Source organism: Pseudonaja textilis, chromosome 2 (assembly GCF_049901715.1).
Source record: "Pseudonaja textilis isolate UNSWEBS1 chromosome 2, rPseTex1.2, whole genome shotgun sequence".
NCBI classification, from domain to species: domain Eukaryota; kingdom Metazoa; phylum Chordata; class Lepidosauria; order Squamata; family Elapidae; genus Pseudonaja; species Pseudonaja textilis.
Genome location: NC_141991.1, coordinates 15108282 through 15125467, shown reverse-complemented (window position 1 = coordinate 15125467; position 17186 = coordinate 15108282). Strand labels below are relative to the sequence as shown.

Genomic DNA, 17186 nt, shown 5'->3' with positions numbered 1-17186 from the left:
GTAAGGCCACACTTGGGATACGGAATCCAGATTTGGTTGCTATGATGTAAAAAAAGATGTTGAGACTCTGGAAAGAGTGCAGACAAGAGCAAGGAAGATGATTAGGGTACTGGAGGCTAAAACATATAAAGAAGATGGAACTGGGTATGTCTAGTTTGATGAAAAGAAGGACTAGGGGGGTGATATGATAGCAGTGTTCCTATATCTCAGGGGCTGAAGAGGTGGCATTCAGCAGGTTCTGACCAGTTCTGGAGAACCAGTAGTGGAAATTTTGAGTAGTTCAGAGAGCCGGCCAATACCGCCTCTGACTGGCCCCTCCAACCCCATCTCTTCTCTGCCTCCTGAGTCCCAGCTGATTGGCTGGGTCTTCTTTGGTTGCCCTGCACAGGAGAACGGAGCTGGAAAGTAGTAGTGATGTGGAGTGGGAATGGGGATTTTGCAGTATCCTTCCCCCAGGAGTGGGGAGGGATTGGGATTTTGCAGTAACCTTCCCCCAGAAATGGATTGGGAATGGAGATTTTACAGTATCCTTCCGCTGCCAAGCCCACCATGCCGCACTCTCAGAACCGGTAGTAAAAAAAAATTGAATCCCACCCCTGAGGGGCTGCCACAAAGAAGAGGGAGTCAAGCTATTCTCCAAAGCCCCTGAGGGCAGGACAAGAAGCAATGAGTGGAAACTAATCAAGGAGAAAAGCAACTTAGAACCAAGGAGAAATTTCCTGAGCGTTAGAACAATTAATCAGTGGAACAACTTGCCTCCAGAAGTTGTGAATGCTCCAACACTGGGAGTTTTAAAGAATAGACTGGACAGCCCCTTGTCTGGAATGGTAGGGTGTAGGGTTTCCTCCCTGAGCAGGAGGTTGGACTAGAACAGGGGTCTCCAACCTTGGCAACTTTAAGCCTGGAGGACTTCAACTCCCAGAATTCCCCAGCCAGGAAGCTGGAAGTTGAAGTCCTCCAGGCTTAAAGTTGCCAAGGTTGGAGACCCCTGCACTAGAAGACCTCCAGGGTCCCTTCCAACTCTGTTATTCTATTCTCTTCTCTTAATTTGACCCCAAATAACCAAATTCTCATCTTTGCAGTATCTTGGCAGGTGGCTCTTCATCGCGGCCGCATCCTCCTCCTCATCGTCGCTGGAGACTTTTGCCTACGTTGACAGCACCCTGTTTAGTATGAATCAGACCGAGAGCCCAGAGCGACTGCAACTAGGGGCTGCCATCCGACTGTGAGTTCAACTTTCCAAAAATTAACACGCATAGACATGTTTTACCAAGGTTGTAGTCCTTATATCTCCAGGATATCTCTCTGGGATCTATACCTTATCCCGGGACAAGGTCTGAACCAAGAATCTCTAGAATAATCCTCAATTTACAACAGTTCATTTAGTGACCATTCAAAGTTACCATGGCGCTGGAAAATGTGACTTTTGACCATTGTCAACTTTAGACGACCATTTTAGCATCCCTGTGGTCATGTGATCAAAATTCAGATAGTTGGTAGCTGACTCACATTTATAATGGTGATAGTGTCCTGGGATCATGTGATCCCTGTCCCAGGCTCAAGAATGCGGCAGTGTAGAATGGAATGGAATGGAATGGAATGGAATGGAATGGAATCGAATAGAGTAGAGTAGAGTAGAGTAGAGTAGAGTAGAGTAGAGTAGAGTAGAGTGGAGTGGAGTGGAGTGGAGTGGAGTGGAGTGGAGTGGAGTGGAGTGGAGTGGAGTGGAGTGGAGTGGAATGGAATGGAATGGAATGGAATGGAATGGAATAGAAAATAGAATAGAATAGAATAGAATAGAATAGAATAGAATAGAATAGAATAGAATAGAATAGAAAATAGCATAGGACAGGACAGGACAGGACAGGACAGAACAGAACAGAACAGAACAGAATAGAATAGAATTCTTTACTGGCCAAGTGTGATTGGACACACAAGGAATTTGTCTTTGGTGCATATGCTCCCGGTGAACATAAAAAGAAAAGATACATTCGTCAAGGATCAAGAATCATTCTAACTCATCACCTGCAAGCCTGCACGATCCCAGTCGCTTCAGCAGCTGCCACGCGGCGCTATTCTGTGCAGTGCAAAGCAGCTGCACTTCAAATTCAGTAGATAAAAGTGAGTATGGGAGCCCAGGCGGGCAGGTGGGCCCAATAACTGAGCGGCAGAGAGAACCTGTTGGGTCTCCGCTGCACATCTCTCCTACCGGCTCTCCAGAACTGGGCAGAACCGGTCAAATACCCCCATTGGTCTGGTGGTAATATGGCTTCCAAAGCTGACAATCCCCTTTTGCAGCCTTCTGAAAAGCAAAGTCAAAAGGGGGAGGGCGATTCACCCTGAAATGATTCACTTAACTACTGCGGCAAGGAAAGTCATAAAGTGGAGCAAAACTCCCTGAACAAAATGTCTCCCATAGCAACAGAAACTTTGGGCTCCATTTTGGTCGTAAGTCGTGGACCACCCGTATTGCACTATTAATGAAGATAAGCCATGGTGGGATTCAAATAATTTAACAACCGGTTTTCTGCCCTAATGACCAGCTGGGTGGGCGTGACCATGGTACGTGTGGCCAGGGGGTGTGACAGGCAGCATTCATTCTCCTGCACTCCCCCCCACCAGGAGCAAAAACAGGCCCCAGGGGGGTTGTGCCCCCCCCCCACACCCTGTTTTGAGCTTAGTGGGCCTCCCTGCACTTACCTGGGAACCAAAATGGGGCACGTGGGTACTCCTGGGAGGGGCAGGTGGGGAGGGACCAGCCAACAATTTAACAACCGGTTCATCTGAAGTGGTGTGAACCAGTTGAATCCCGATTGAAGGTAAGGGCCTCTTATACGCACAATATGCATAGAGCAGTGTTTCTCAACTTCAGCCACTTCAAGACCTGTGGGCTTCAACTCCCAGAATTCCCCAGCCAACCATGCTGGGGAATTCTGGGAGATGAAGTCTACACATCTTAAAGTTTTCAAAGTCGAGAAACACTAGTGCAGAGACTCCATAATTTTGCTATGCAAATCCGTGTCAGCATCTTGGAAGTTTTAACTGGTGATGAGGTAGGGCAGGGGTAGGATTTTATAGTGATGGTGTGATCCTCTGTCCTTCTGAACTACCTATACACTCTACAGGTAGTCCCTGACTTACAACAGTTTGTTTAGTGACCAAAGTTACAGCAGCACTGAAGAAAGGGACATAGCCATTTTTCACACTTCTAACCATTGCACTATCCGGTCTTGTGTTCAAAATCCGGATGCTTGGCAACTGACTCATCAGACAGGGTAGCAGTCTTCCAATATTTGAGGGGCTGCCACAGAGAGGAAGGGGGTCAAGCTATTTTCTAAAGCACCCGAAGGCCAGACAAGGAACAATGGATGGAAACTGAACAAGGAGAGATTTGACCTGGAAATAAGAAGAAATTTTCTGAAAGTGAGAACAATCCACCAATGGAATAGCTTTGTCTTCAGAAGTTGTGGGAGCTTCATCACTGGACACTTTCAAGAAGAGATTGGACTGCCATTTGTCAGAAATGGTGTAGGATCTCCCGCTTGGGTGGTGGGTTGGACTAGATGACCTCCAAGGTCCCTTCCAACTCTGATTATCTGACTCATATTTATGGCAGTTGCAGAGGTCACGTGATCTGCTTTTCTGACCTTCTGACGAGCAAAGCCAATGGGGAAGCCAGATTCACTGAACAACACTGTTACTAACTTAAGAGTTGCTTAACAATGATTCACTTAACAATCATGGCAGGAAAAGCAATGGTGGTATGTTACTGGTTCGGACCGGTTCAACGGAACCGGTAGTGATCAGCTGAGAGGAGGGGAAAAAAGCCTCCGATCAGCTGAGAGGAGGAAAACAAACCTGGGACATCACCTGAGAGGATAAAAGATCAAAAAGCGCATGGGAAAGAGGGAGGGTCGCTCCTAGCTTTTCGCTTCTTCATCCTCTCAGCTGATTGGCTTGTTAGGGTGCGTGCGTTGCAGGGGGGTCAAGTGCGCACTCGTGCGACCACCCACCGAACCAGTAGCAACTAAGGTTGTATCCCAGTACTGAAGAAAAGATCTTAAAATGGGGGAAAAACTCACTTCACAGGTGTCTTGTTTAGCAACAGAAATGCCAGGCCCCTGATGGAGACTGACTCTGAGGGAGAGGAGGAACAGCTGACAGGGAGTGGAAGGGTGGCTCTGGAGGTTGTGGAGGAGGCTGGGGAAGGGCAGAGGCCGGCTGGGCAGACAGAGGAAGACCCCAGGCCCATCCTCTCTCCATCCTAGGGCACACAGGGAGGAGAGGATAAGGGAGAGACCTGATCTACTCGGAAGGAGAGGGCCTTGATCCTCTTCATGGGCTGCAGCTGTGACAACTGAATAAGAGGACAGACTTGCGTCCGGGCAAACGCTGGAAACAAAGCGTGGAAATATCTCTAGTTTATGGTTCCTCTCTGAGTTTGGCGTCCTTCCAGGTGTGGGTTATCTGTAGACATCCTCCAGCCCTTGGCTGGTTTGTTTTGCTTTTTTCCTTCTTCTTATAACTGTTTGTGTGGGAGTTTTTTTGTCTTCTGTCAAGAATATTCGGAGCTTGGAAGCAAACTGAAGGAATAAAAGGGGCTTCCCCTGTTTTCTGTGACTGTGTTTGTTTTGTGTCCCACCCTGGGTCATCACAAGAAATTTGGGGCTCAATGGTGGTCGTAGGTTGAGGACTACCTGTCTGAAATTCAATGAGGCCCCAAGACAGAAGGAATGTAAACGTTGCCCTTGCGCTCACCCAGAACAAAAAGAGGTGTAGCCCCAAGCACAAAATAGCTCGGATTCCTTCCAGGCAGCCCGAGGTCTAATAGGAAGAGAGAAATTTAAGTTGCTTTCATTCACGATCTCAGGGTGAAAAGATCATTTGTCTGGGACAGCTTTATTGCAGAACTGTAAAAATGGGAAGCGACCCTCAAGCCATCTGGTCTAACCCATCCCTTGATACAGGAACTGAAAAGAGAGCTTCTTCAGTTCTGACAGGATAGTGGGGAGTGGAAGGATTTATATCCTTCCAGACAGCTGGTCATTTGCATCCTTTTAGAGGGTCATCGAGGCCACTTGGAGGTTTATCTTTGTCCTCGGGGTCGCCTGAGTAGTGCTTCTAGTTCCTGTAGTCTGCAATTTTTTCCTCTTGGAAATCCATTCCTATTGCCACAGCATTCAAAGGGTGTTCATCCCAAGTTGTATAGCTAAAAATCTGTATATATTCTCAGTCATCCAGATCATGGTTGTCCCAAAGGGAGACAACTGGCCTTTCTTGTTTTTTTTCCTTTTGAAGACGTTTCGCTTCTCATCCAAAAAGCTTCTTCAGCTCTGAAAAAGGGATGTTGGTCTTTGCCAACGGAAGAGAGTATTGGTAGCTCAGGGTTGAACTGTGGGGTTCTTGGTGCTCGGTGGTTTTCTGGCAGACGTTTCACTACCAAACTAGGTAACATCATCAATGCTAGACTTGGTTTGCTGTGAGACCTCCAATAAAGGGGAGAGATCTTCACTCTTCCTGGTAATTAGTTGCACTATACAAGAGGTGGTGGGATTCAAAAAATTTTACTACCAGTTCTGTAGGTGTGGCTTGGTGGGCGTGGCTTGGCATGGTGGGCGTGGCTTGGTGGGCATGGCAGGGAAAGGATAGTGTAAAATCTCCATTCCCTCCCCACTCCTGCGGGAAGGTTACTGCAAAATCCCCATTCCCTCCTCACCCCACTAACCTGCTTTCCAGCTCCGTTCTCCTGTGCAGGGCAACCAGAGAAGACCCAGCCGATCAGCTGGGACTTGGGAGGCAGAGAATAGATGTGGGCGGGGCCAGTCAGAGGTGGGATTTGCCGGTTCTCTGAACTACTCAAAATGTCCACTACTGGTTCTCCAGAACTGGTCAGAACCCGCTGAATACCACCTCTGAAGAGATCCTACATTAGGATGGTTTTCCTAGCATTCAGTTGGCATTTGTCCTGACATAAATATAAATCATTGAAGGTAATTTAAAAAAAAAAGAAACAAGTTGTTAAAGAAAAGAAAGAAAGAAAAATGTCACCTGAACCAAACAAAGGAAGCTGACTCTGAGTACATGGAAAAACTCACATCCCATCAGCACAAGGACTTGGGGTGAATGGGTTATAAGAGGTCCTGAAGCCAGTCCACTCCAGGGTCCTGAAGTACAGACAAGGAATAATGGATGGAAATTGGACTAGGAGAGATTCAACCTGGATATAAAGAGAAATTTTCTGATAAGGAGGACAATCAACCAATGGAACAGCTTTGCTTTCAGAAGTTGTGGGAGCTTCATCCCTGGAAGCTTTCAAAGAAGAGACTGGATTTCCATCTGTCAGAAATGGTGTAGGGTCTCCTGCTTGGGTGGGGGGGGGTTGGACTCGATGATCTTCAAAGTCCCTTCCACCTCTGTTATTCTGTATCCAAAACCAACAGCTTCCATCCATCTAGCTAGTGCCTGGCAGCCTAGTTGAGGAGGACCCAAGTGTGGATAAGTATGTATGTGCACGTGAGAAAGAGCAAATATATCTTGTCTAACCAGTAAAGTTTTTCTGCTACTTTCAGTTCACATCTTCTCCATGTATTTGAAAAACCTGATGTGTCTCTGTGTTTGGTTGAAAGTGATTTGTGTGCGTGAGAAAGATGATAATTATTTTCGCACTGTTGTCCGGAAGCTGTGTGTCTTGTCTATTCCAGACACACCTATCTGAGCTAGGAAGCAAGGGAAGCTTACATGATCGACATGCCTCAACAGGGAGTGTGTGAATGGGTGGGTGGCCATAAAATAACCTGGGAGTGCCGGGAACAAGTCTTAAAAGCATTTGTGAAATATAACTTCCTCATGGATAAGACATATAAACGGGGGTTCTATTTTTCACGCTGCTCCTCTTTTCCTCAAAACAACGGGTGTTCTGTGATTTATTTTATCCTCGGTCTTTTGGGAAATTACAGTTTGCCAAACTCACAGCTACATCTTTTTTAATTATATTTTTTTATTTTTAACATACAATAAATCCATTCCATTTCAATCATGCGTCGATTAGGTACATATTTCATGTGCTTAACAATTACTACTAATATTCTTCTTAACAATATAACCATATAATAATAATCACATTCCCATATATATATAAGTAATATTTAGTATATCTATTACACTAGTTTCTCTTATTGTTTACGTCTCATCCCTTTTAACTAATTTTATTTTCTAGCCATTTATAAAACAAATCCCATGCCATGTAATATTCAGATTCTTCTTTTTCTTTAATTTCTAATGTTAGAAATTCCAAATTTATTTCTGCACATTCAAATATTTTTTCAATTATTTTCCCTCTATTGATATCTTATCACTTTTCCAATTTTGAGCAAATACAATTCTAGCTGCTGTTAATACGTGTATAATTAAATGTGCTTTTTCTTTGGTGGGCCTGGGTCTTCCTCTGAATGCCCAGCCGGCCTTTCCCAGTTTCTTCCACAGCCACCGGAGCCACATTCCCACTCCCTGTCAGCTGTTCCACCTCTCCCTCGGAATCAGATTCCAACTGGGCCATGACAGTGTGTGTGTACTATGTGTGTTATACACAGCCCGGAAATAATTACAGTCTCACACGCACACAAATCACTTTCAACCGAACACCAAGACACATCAGGTTCTTCAAATACAGAGAGAAGATGTGAGAAGATATATATATCGGTATGTGTGTGTGTGTGTGTGTATGTATGTATGTATGTATGTATGTATGTATGTATGTATGTATATATGGTATTCAGCTTCAGTATATATATATATATAGTATTCAGTATTTTCCCACATCATTGTAGTTGTACTTTTAAAGTTGTAGCAACGTTTCGGCACAATCTCATCTGCCATCATCAGGCTTCTGTATTGTGTTGTGCCTGATGGTGGCAGATGAGATTCTGTCGAAACGTTGCTACAACCTTAAAAGCACAACTACAATGACGTGGGAAAATACCCAAACAAAGCTGAATACCATACATGTAAGTACCCGCGAAAACTTAAGAAAACAAATATACATACACATACATATACATATACATAACTTCCAGATGCCCCAAACTATACGGCCTCCCCAAAATACACAAATAAGGCATACCTCTCAGACCCATAGTCAGCTCCAGAGGAGCACCACTACAAAACCTAGCTAAACACTTAGCAAAGCAGCTACAGCCCCATGCTGAAGCAAAACTCATACCACTTCTTGGAAATGATCAAAGATCTACACGTGGAACAAGAAGATCTGCTTGTAAGTTTCGACGTGGTTTCACTATTCACTCAACTCCCGATAAAAGAAACTCTTGAAATCATCAAAAATAAACACCAACCAGCTAAATACCTCATGGAACTAGCAGAACACTGCTTAACCAACACATATTTCATATACAAAGGACAAAGTTACAAGCAAATTGAAGGAGCCCCAATGGGATCACGACTGTCACCCGTCATTGCAAACCTGTTCATGGAAGAATTCGAATCCAGAGCCCTAGCTAATGCCACCCACAAACCCAAACTATGGTTAAGATACATCAATGACACATTTGTGATTTGGTCCCGTGGAAAAGAAAACCTAAATAATTTCCTAGCACACTTCTAAACAGCACACACCCCAAAATCAAATTCACCATGGAAACAGAAACAAACAAACAACTACCATTCCTAGATGTACTAATCTACAAAAAAAACAGATGGCACACTAGGACACACCATATACCAGAAGAAAACACACACCAACTGCTACCTCAATGCCCAATCCCACCACCACCCAGCACAGATAAACTCCATGGCCAAAACACTAATTGCCAGAACCAAACGCCTGGCAGATAAGACACACATAAAAACTGAACTATGCACCCTGACTAAGGTACTGACAGCTAACGGCTTCCACAAAAGCAAAATCACCGGCTTGATCCACAAAAACACACTGAGACATAATGGAGACCTAGAAGATGAACAGACCTATGGAACATCTGTCCTGCCCTACATAAGAGGTACTGCAGACAAAATCAGTAAGATACTACACAGGCATCACATCAAGACTGCCTCCAAAACAGACAGAAAAATAGCAGCCATCCTCAGAAACCCCAAAGATAAGATTGACCTGGAAAACCAAGACATATATGAAGTCCCCTGTGCATCATGCTCTGCCACATACATTGGACAGACCAATAGAAGAATAAGGACCCGCCTGGATGAACACAAAAATGGAGTAAAAAAGCTGGAACACACTTCCTCACTAGTCCAACACATGAAAGCCACAGGTCATAGCATCGACTTCAATGGCACCAAAACCCTAGCCACTATAGAAAACCCCAGCCACAGAATTATTAGGGAAGCCATAGAGATTGAAAAAAGACCTGAAAGCATGAATAGAAGAGATGACTCCACCAGACTGTCAATTATCTGGAAGCCTGCACTCTCAAACAAAAAAATCTCCACACCACAAGCCAGGCAAACACCTGGGCACAAACAGATCCCCCCGATACCTCCAGCTCAAACACACCCCAACCAGGCACCCAGATGAAACCTAGCTTCCTAATAAATGATAGCCATCCATTTACTCGGAGCCAAGCCGCACTAAAAGTCTCCAATACAGGAACACAATGTTGCCAGCCAATCAAGACAAAAAAAGCCACAAAACAGAAGATATTAGAAAAACACCAATCAAGCAGAACACAGCAAACTCCAAGACCAATAAACACAGACCAAGACTCCCAACCAATCAGGATGAAGAAAAAAACATTCTGGCACAGCAGTAGGCTAGCACCAAATTTAAAACTGAAATGGCTGTGAAAGTCTGACTCACAGATGAACACAATACAGAAGCCTGATGATGGCAGATGAGATTCTGCTGAAACGTTGCTACAACTTTAAAAGCACAACTATAATGATGTAGGAAAATACCTGAACAAAGCTGAATACCATACATGCAAGTACCCACGAAAACTTAAGAATATATATATATATATATATATATATATATATATATGTATGTATGTATGTATGTATGTATGTATGTATGTATATGTATGTATGTATGTTTTCTTAAGTTTTCCCGAGTACTTACATGTATGGTATTCAGCTTTTTTCGGGTATTTTCCCAAGTCATTGTAGTTGTGCTTTTAAAGTTGTAGCAACGTTTCGGCAGAATCTCATCTGCCATCATCAAATACCCGAACAAAACTGAATGACATGTATGTATGTATGTATGTATATGTATATGTATGTATGTATGTGTGTATGTATATATGTATATATATATATATATATATATATATATATATATATATATCATACAATATCCTGTATATTTACCCAGTACCTATTGTATTTTTACAGACATTGCCATATATAGGTAGTCCTCAACTTATGACCACAACTGAGCCCAAAATTTATGTTGCTAAGAGAGACATTTGTTAAGTGACTTTGTCCTGTTTTACGATCTTTCTTGCCACCGTCACCATCACCATCACTTTACTGTAGTACGGACGTTAAGTAAATCTGGCTTCCGCCATTGACTTTGCTTGTCAGAAGGTCGCAAAATGGGACCTGGGACACTGCGGGTGCCGCAATGGTCACAAATGTGAAAAATGGTCATCGGTCACTTTTTTTTCAGTGATGTTGTAATTTCAAACTGTCACTAAATGAGCTGTTGTAAGTCAAGGTCTACTTGTATATCCAAATCTCTTGTCATCTTGTCATTCTTAAAAGTCAAGTTTAGAATTTCACCTTGCATTTCCTATCACCATCACACACATTTTGCTTTGCCACAAGCTCAGATGCACCCTCTCCTACAACAATCCCAGGGCAGTAGCTCTTTTGAATTCTATTGTATAGTGCAGTGTTGGTGCAGTGATGTGGGTTTTTGGTGCAATGTGTGGAATGTGAAGGAGGTGTGTTTGTGTTTATTTTCATGGTCGTGATGTGCACTGAAGATGGTGTTTGATTTTGTCATATGAGGTGCAATGACAATAAAGTAAACTAAACCGAACAACTGACTTTTAAAGAAATCCAGGAGTCATTTAAAAAAAAGAAATGCATTTTATGTGTGAGTTTCTTCCCCCAGCTTTCTCAAGTCGCAGTGATTCTTTTCAATCACATTTGAAACTTGTCTGTCCTCCTCCCACCATTTATAACTCACCCGTATTTTTTCCCTGTCTCTGTTCTTCCTAGGAAAACAGGCCAATGTGTTCCCAAATCGTGGAATTATTTGCTTGAAGAAAAAAGTGCTGATCTGGCTACCGAAGGTAAGGCTCCAGGTTTATATATATATATATATACATACATACACATATATACATATATATATGCAAGGAACCCCAAATATATATGTAGGTGTAGGTGTGTTCAGGTCTTTTCCTGTGTAATCTTACACAGGAAAAGACCCAAACACACCTGGACCTACATACCTGTACCCATGAAAATCTACGAAAACATATATACATATACATATACATGTACAATGTATATATATATATTTGTTTTCTGAGATTTTCATGGGTATTTGTATGTGGATCTTTGGTTATTCGGGTTTTCTCCCGTGTAAAATTGGAAGTATCTAGGCGACATTTCGATGAAGTCTCATTCTTGAGACTTGTGTGTCTTGGCTTGTGTCTTTGGCTTTGTGCTTCTCGGAGTAATGTGAGCTTGCAGCTGCTTCTTCCTTTTAACTGCTAGTGGGGGTGTGACTTGATTGGGTGGGGGCTTGGCTGTGTTCTGATTGGGTGGGGGTGTGTTCTCATTGGTTGGGGGTTTGGCTGTGTTCTGATTGGATATGGGGTTGGCTGTGTTCTGATTGGCTGGGGGTGTGTTCTGTTCAGGTGGGGGCTTGGTTGTGCTCAGGTTAGTCTTAGTTGCTGGGGGATTTGAGCTGGTGAGCTGTGATCCTGCTGTTTGGCTTCAAGTTCGTGGTCGTGCTGCATCTTCATGGTGGGTGTCAGTTTGCTTCATGTATGGGTCGGAGGGGTTTGAAGTGAGTAGTGATGCAGCTGCAGTACGGCTTCTGGTCCGTGGTCGTGTCTCATCTTCTGTGTGGGTGTGAGTCTGCTTTCTACATGGAAGTGTGGTGGTAGCATCTTGTGTGGCCCTCGTGGGTGTGGGTCTGGTGTCATTCTTCATGTTAGGTACTCGTACACACACACACACACACACACACACACACACACACACACATATATATATTTCTTAAGTTTTCACAGGTACTTACATGTATGATATTCAGCTTTGTTCGGGTATTTTCCCATGTTATTATAGTTGTGCTTTTAAAGTTGTAGCAATGTTTTGGCAGAATCTCATCTGCCATCATCAGGCTTCTGTATTGTGTTCGTCTGGGATGCATGAATAACTGCGTGGCAAGGTAAATAGGAATTCATGGCTTTGGCAAAGATATCAATTGATTTCTTACTAAAATTGATCAGATAAGTGTATCTGCACTAATATTTCCCGCTGGCATCTGTGGGAATTGGAGGGCTCACTTACAATTTCATTTAATCTAGTACAGGGCAATCCTCGATTTATGAAGGTAATTGAGTGGGTATAATGGTTGTTAAGTAGTTCCTAACATCACCATGCCTTTTTTACCAATTGTGTGTTTGTGTGTGTGTGTGTGTGCAGTGATTGTTAAGCAAAGGTCATGGTCATTAAATAAACCTGAAGGGACACAGCAATAAGAATTAGTTTAACCTTTGCTATTTTGCTTCTGTAAGAAATGCTTCTGCTATTAATCTGCTATCTTGTTTTCCTGTACAACCCAGTGCCTGGTGCATGTCTCAAGCAAGAGGCTGTGTAGGTCATTGCTTGTCAGGATTCAGACATCAGGCAAATATGGCGGTGCTCTGACTACACTTAGACTAGTGTTGCTAAGCACCCAGCCCCTCTCTTCCTTGCTGCACTGGGGCCAGTAGAATAAGGAGGGTAGAATAAAGAGCTACCCAGGGATGAGTTAAGATTGATGAGGAGAATACGGACATGCAGGACTATAAGGAATGCTTTATAGATAAGGAAGGCATGGGCCAGGGGGCCAGGATTGGGTACCAAACCTTATATCAGGGCTCCAGCATCCACCCCCATTTAAATCATGAGCCACATCTCTCAGAGTTTAAAGAAGATTTATTAGGAGTGAACATGCCGGTGCTACATCGGTGTAGCTGGCTCTGAGACACATCATTGATTTCACACTTGACCCTGGTCTTCCCCCACACCTAGATGTATATTCTCCAATGGGACACATCCATAGCCAAGAGTCATCAATCATGCTCTCCAGAAATAATCTTGGACGCCAGAAGCTTCAGTCGCCTAGAAATTATCTATGAACCATTTAAGGAATGAACTCCTTCTCCCACTCCCTTTCTGCTGGCAACTCTAAAAGACCAGAGAAATATTTTTGAGGACACCTTAATTGGCTCTAATCGACTATGTGAATGTATAAGGAATTGACCATCCTCTTTCCAAGTGTGGCTGTTCCTTGCATGTGTTGCTGCCTGTATGCTGTGGAACTGTCCACCCAGATATGTTCTTTTGCAAAATAAAAGCTGTTAACTTTTTCCAAACCTCTGCTTTTAAGTCTCTCTTTGGCACTTTGATGATTTGAATACATTTTGGATCTTACAAACCCATTGTTTGCTGTGGGGCATTGTTTGAAGTGGAGAAATATTGTAAATTGTGGCCCTGAGTCTGTGGATGGTGCCGTTTAAAATACAGGCTGTTTGTCAGGCCCCCCCAAAATATAGTCACGGGGCTGGGGTGGAGGGCCCGGTTGTTAGAACTTCAAGTTTGGGTCATAAGTACCTTTTGGGGAGGTGTCCATCATAATTTTGAACGATTGATAAGAAACAGGTTATAAGTTGAGGGCTCCCTGCATTTTTATAACTTCCTTATTTGCTCAGTGAAAAAATATCTACTTTCCATCCTACCTTATTTTAATCTCTGTTGCAGCAGTAAAGGATTTGACAAGTGTTTGAAGGCAGAATATCTACAGGCTGTTTGCATTATAAGCTATTCTGCACCTATGTATTAACAGCTGTGGGTAACCATATAATTTTTTTAAAAAAATATTTGTATTTCTGCAGAGTTGCACTTACAGAACCTCGCCTTAGGCTGAATCTTTTCCAGCATCTGGGAAAACCTGCTGTTATAGTTGTTAAAGGAGCCTAATTTAAAGATAACAAAGCTATGGATTCATTTTGATGCATGTCTTTAAGCCAGAAAACCAACCAAGGTTATAAAAATGGGGTACTGCATCTGTTAGTCCAATATATTTGGCTGAACTATCACTCCTGCATCAACCTAAATAAATTTTGAATGAAAAGATAGCAATTTAATTGGCCAAGCAATGTCATTCATACTTATTTTTACCTCATTGATATTATTCTGGAAGAGTAAAAAGGTGTAATACTACTTGCTCACAGCTGTTGCAGTTTTTTTTTAAAGTTTAACATTTTTATTGGATTATAAAATAAAATAAGATACAAAATATGAAAGTAAATAAGAAAGCACTGGGGAGAAAGAGGGGGAAAGAGAAGTGAGGGAGGATAAGATAAAAAGAAAAGGAAATATTGACTTCCGACTCTCTCTGTTGCAGTAAAATAAGGCATTAATATCAAATCACGACTTTTTGCTTTTTCATAATAATATGAACCACCCATTTCTGTAAAGATCTATCGATCTAATCAGTAAAAGCCAAAATCAAAGTTTCATTCTTTCCCACTTCAAGCACAAAGTCCAGAAACTCCATGTGGAAATAAACGTACTTATATTCTTTTTTTTTAAATCAAAATAGTCGATTTTGCCATTTTAGCCAACTTCAGCAACCATTCGTCCATGTTAGGAATCAAAGTGTCCTTCCATTTTTGTGCATACAATAGTCTTGCTGCTGTCAACATATATAGTAACAAATTTCCAATTTTTTTCTCCAGGTCTTTCTCCATTATACCCAGAAGGAAAAAAAATCTTGTTTCATCTTCTCTGCATTTTCAAAATTTTCTGCATTAAAATATGAATAATATTCCCTTTTTTGACTTTATCACTATTGCTATGTTTTTAATCTAAATGTTTTCCCAAATAAATCATTTTACATGCGTCAGATTTATGTACAAGGTAGTCCTCGACTTACAACCACAATTGACCCCAAAAATGACTGCTGCTAAGTGAGACCATTGTTCAGTGAGTTTTGACGCATTTTATGACCTTTCGTGCCCCAGTTGTTAAATGAATCACTCTAGATGTTAAGATCACAAAAGATCACAAAAGTGGATCACATAATCTCTGGACATTGCAACCGTCATAAATACGAGTCATTTGCCAAGCATTTGAATTTTGATCACGTGACCATGGAGATGCTGCAACGGTCGTAAGTGTGAATTGCGGTCATAAGTCACTTTTTTTCAGTGCTGTGGTAACTTCAGTCGGTCACTAAACGAACTGTTGTTAAGTCGGAGGACGACCTGAACTGTATTCTTCTGTTTTCTCCATCAGCTTTGTTAAACAACGAACTGGATTTGAGCTTCTGGATATTAATGCATACTTGAATTCATCTCTGCATTTCCTTATAGATTCTCCTTTGGTAGTTGATACTGTTTATGTGTGAATTCCATATATTAAAATAAGAGCATGCCCCTTTTTCAGATAATCAGAGTTGGAAGGGAACTTACAGGTCATCTAGTCCAACCCCCTGCCCAAGCAGGAGACCCTACACCATTTCTGACAAATGGCAGTCCAATCTCTTCTTGAAGGTCTCAAGTGATGGCACTCCCACAACTTCCAAAGGCAAAGCTGTTCCATGGGTTGATTGTTCTCCCTGTTAGAAAGTTTCTCCTTATTTCCAGGTTGAATCTCTCCTTGTTCAGTTTCCATCCATTATTCCTTGTCTGGCCTTAGGGTGCTTTGGAAAATAGCTTGACTCCTTCCTCCCTGTGGCAGCTCCTTAAATATTGGAAGACTGCTATCATATCTCCCCTGGTCCTTCTCTTCACTAGACTAGCCAAGCCCAGTTCCTGCAACCGTTCTTCATATGTTTTAGTCTCCAATCCCCTGATAAGACTAGCTTTCTACCTGCAGAGATGTGTTTTTACATGAAAAAAACATTGAGAGGGGTGATTCCCTCACTCATCTACTGAAGGCACACAAGTCAAGTGCTTCGATGTGCAGACTTGTTCTCCCTGAATATGTATGCCCACCTTCTTTCTCTTTCTCTTTTTTTAACCTCTGGATTTCCTGCAACAGGCCGGCCTCACATGAGGACAGAATTGTTCTCCGCCAAGTGTCCCAACACCATCATTGTCCAGGAGACAGATCAAGATTATCAAAGGATCCTTTTCTACTGTAAGTAAGGTCCTTTTGCTCTGATCCCTAAATCCAGTATATTTTTTTCCCTTAAGAATTAAGGCAGGGCAGCCCTCTCCAGCCTCGTGATGTACTTCCAACCAGAGATATTCACCACAATTCTCATTTTTGCTGAGAAAATAGATTTCCCAATCCGTAGGTTGAGATCCAGATTCCTTCTTGATTTTGAATTGCTTTTTCCTTCTCTCTCTCCAGCCCGGATCCTCCATCCGGAAGAACACTGCCTCGCTGATTTCTGGAACAAAGCTTCCTGCCTTGAGATGAACGAATTCCTCCTTATACCCAGAACTCAAGGTAGATAAGAGCCTCTCTGTGGACTAGCAGCTTGTCCACTGCAAGCATTAGCACTGTATCCTGGCAGACGGCAACACTGGAACACAATTCCTTTGACTCCCAGAAGGTTCCCTGACTTGGCATCAATTTAATGAAGATAAAAGTTCAACTTAAGGAGAGTGAGTTTGGTCTAGACCAGGGATCAGCACTCCGTGGCTCTGGAGCCACATGTGGCTCTTTCATCCCTCTGCTGTGGCTTCCTGTCGCCGGTCGGCTCCACAATTGATAGGGCTTTCTGGTAGGGCAAGTAGAGGAAAAAAGATGGCGCGCTAGGAAGAGACTCTATGGTAGGGGAACCGGACTTCCGGTTGGCTTCAGAATTGAATGGGGGCTTCCGGTTAGGGCCTTTGTGGCTCTTTGAGTGTTTAAGGTTGCCGACCCCTGGTCTAGCCGGTTAAAATATCAGGCTAGAAACCAGGAGATTGAGAATTCTAGTTCTATCTTAGTCATGAAAGCTGGCTGAGTGGCTTTTGGCCAGTCCCTCTCCTTCAGCC

The 17186-nt window shown here is 42.8% G+C and overlaps 1 protein-coding gene across 2 annotated transcripts in view; it reads left to right on the top strand.

Annotated features, from left to right (window-relative positions):
• Positions 1–17186, top strand: part of APOM (apolipoprotein M) — a 38830-nt gene that overhangs the window by 5546 nt on the left and 16098 nt on the right. For both annotated transcript variants that reach the window (XM_087923327.1, XM_026720086.2), the window contains exons 2-5: positions 1083–1225; positions 11194–11267; positions 16240–16338; positions 16555–16653. In XM_087923327.1, coding sequence (XP_087779453.1) covers positions 1083–1225; positions 11194–11267; positions 16240–16338; positions 16555–16653 — 415 coding nt within the window. The remainder of the gene's footprint in view (positions 1–1082; positions 1226–11193; positions 11268–16239; positions 16339–16554; positions 16654–17186) is intronic.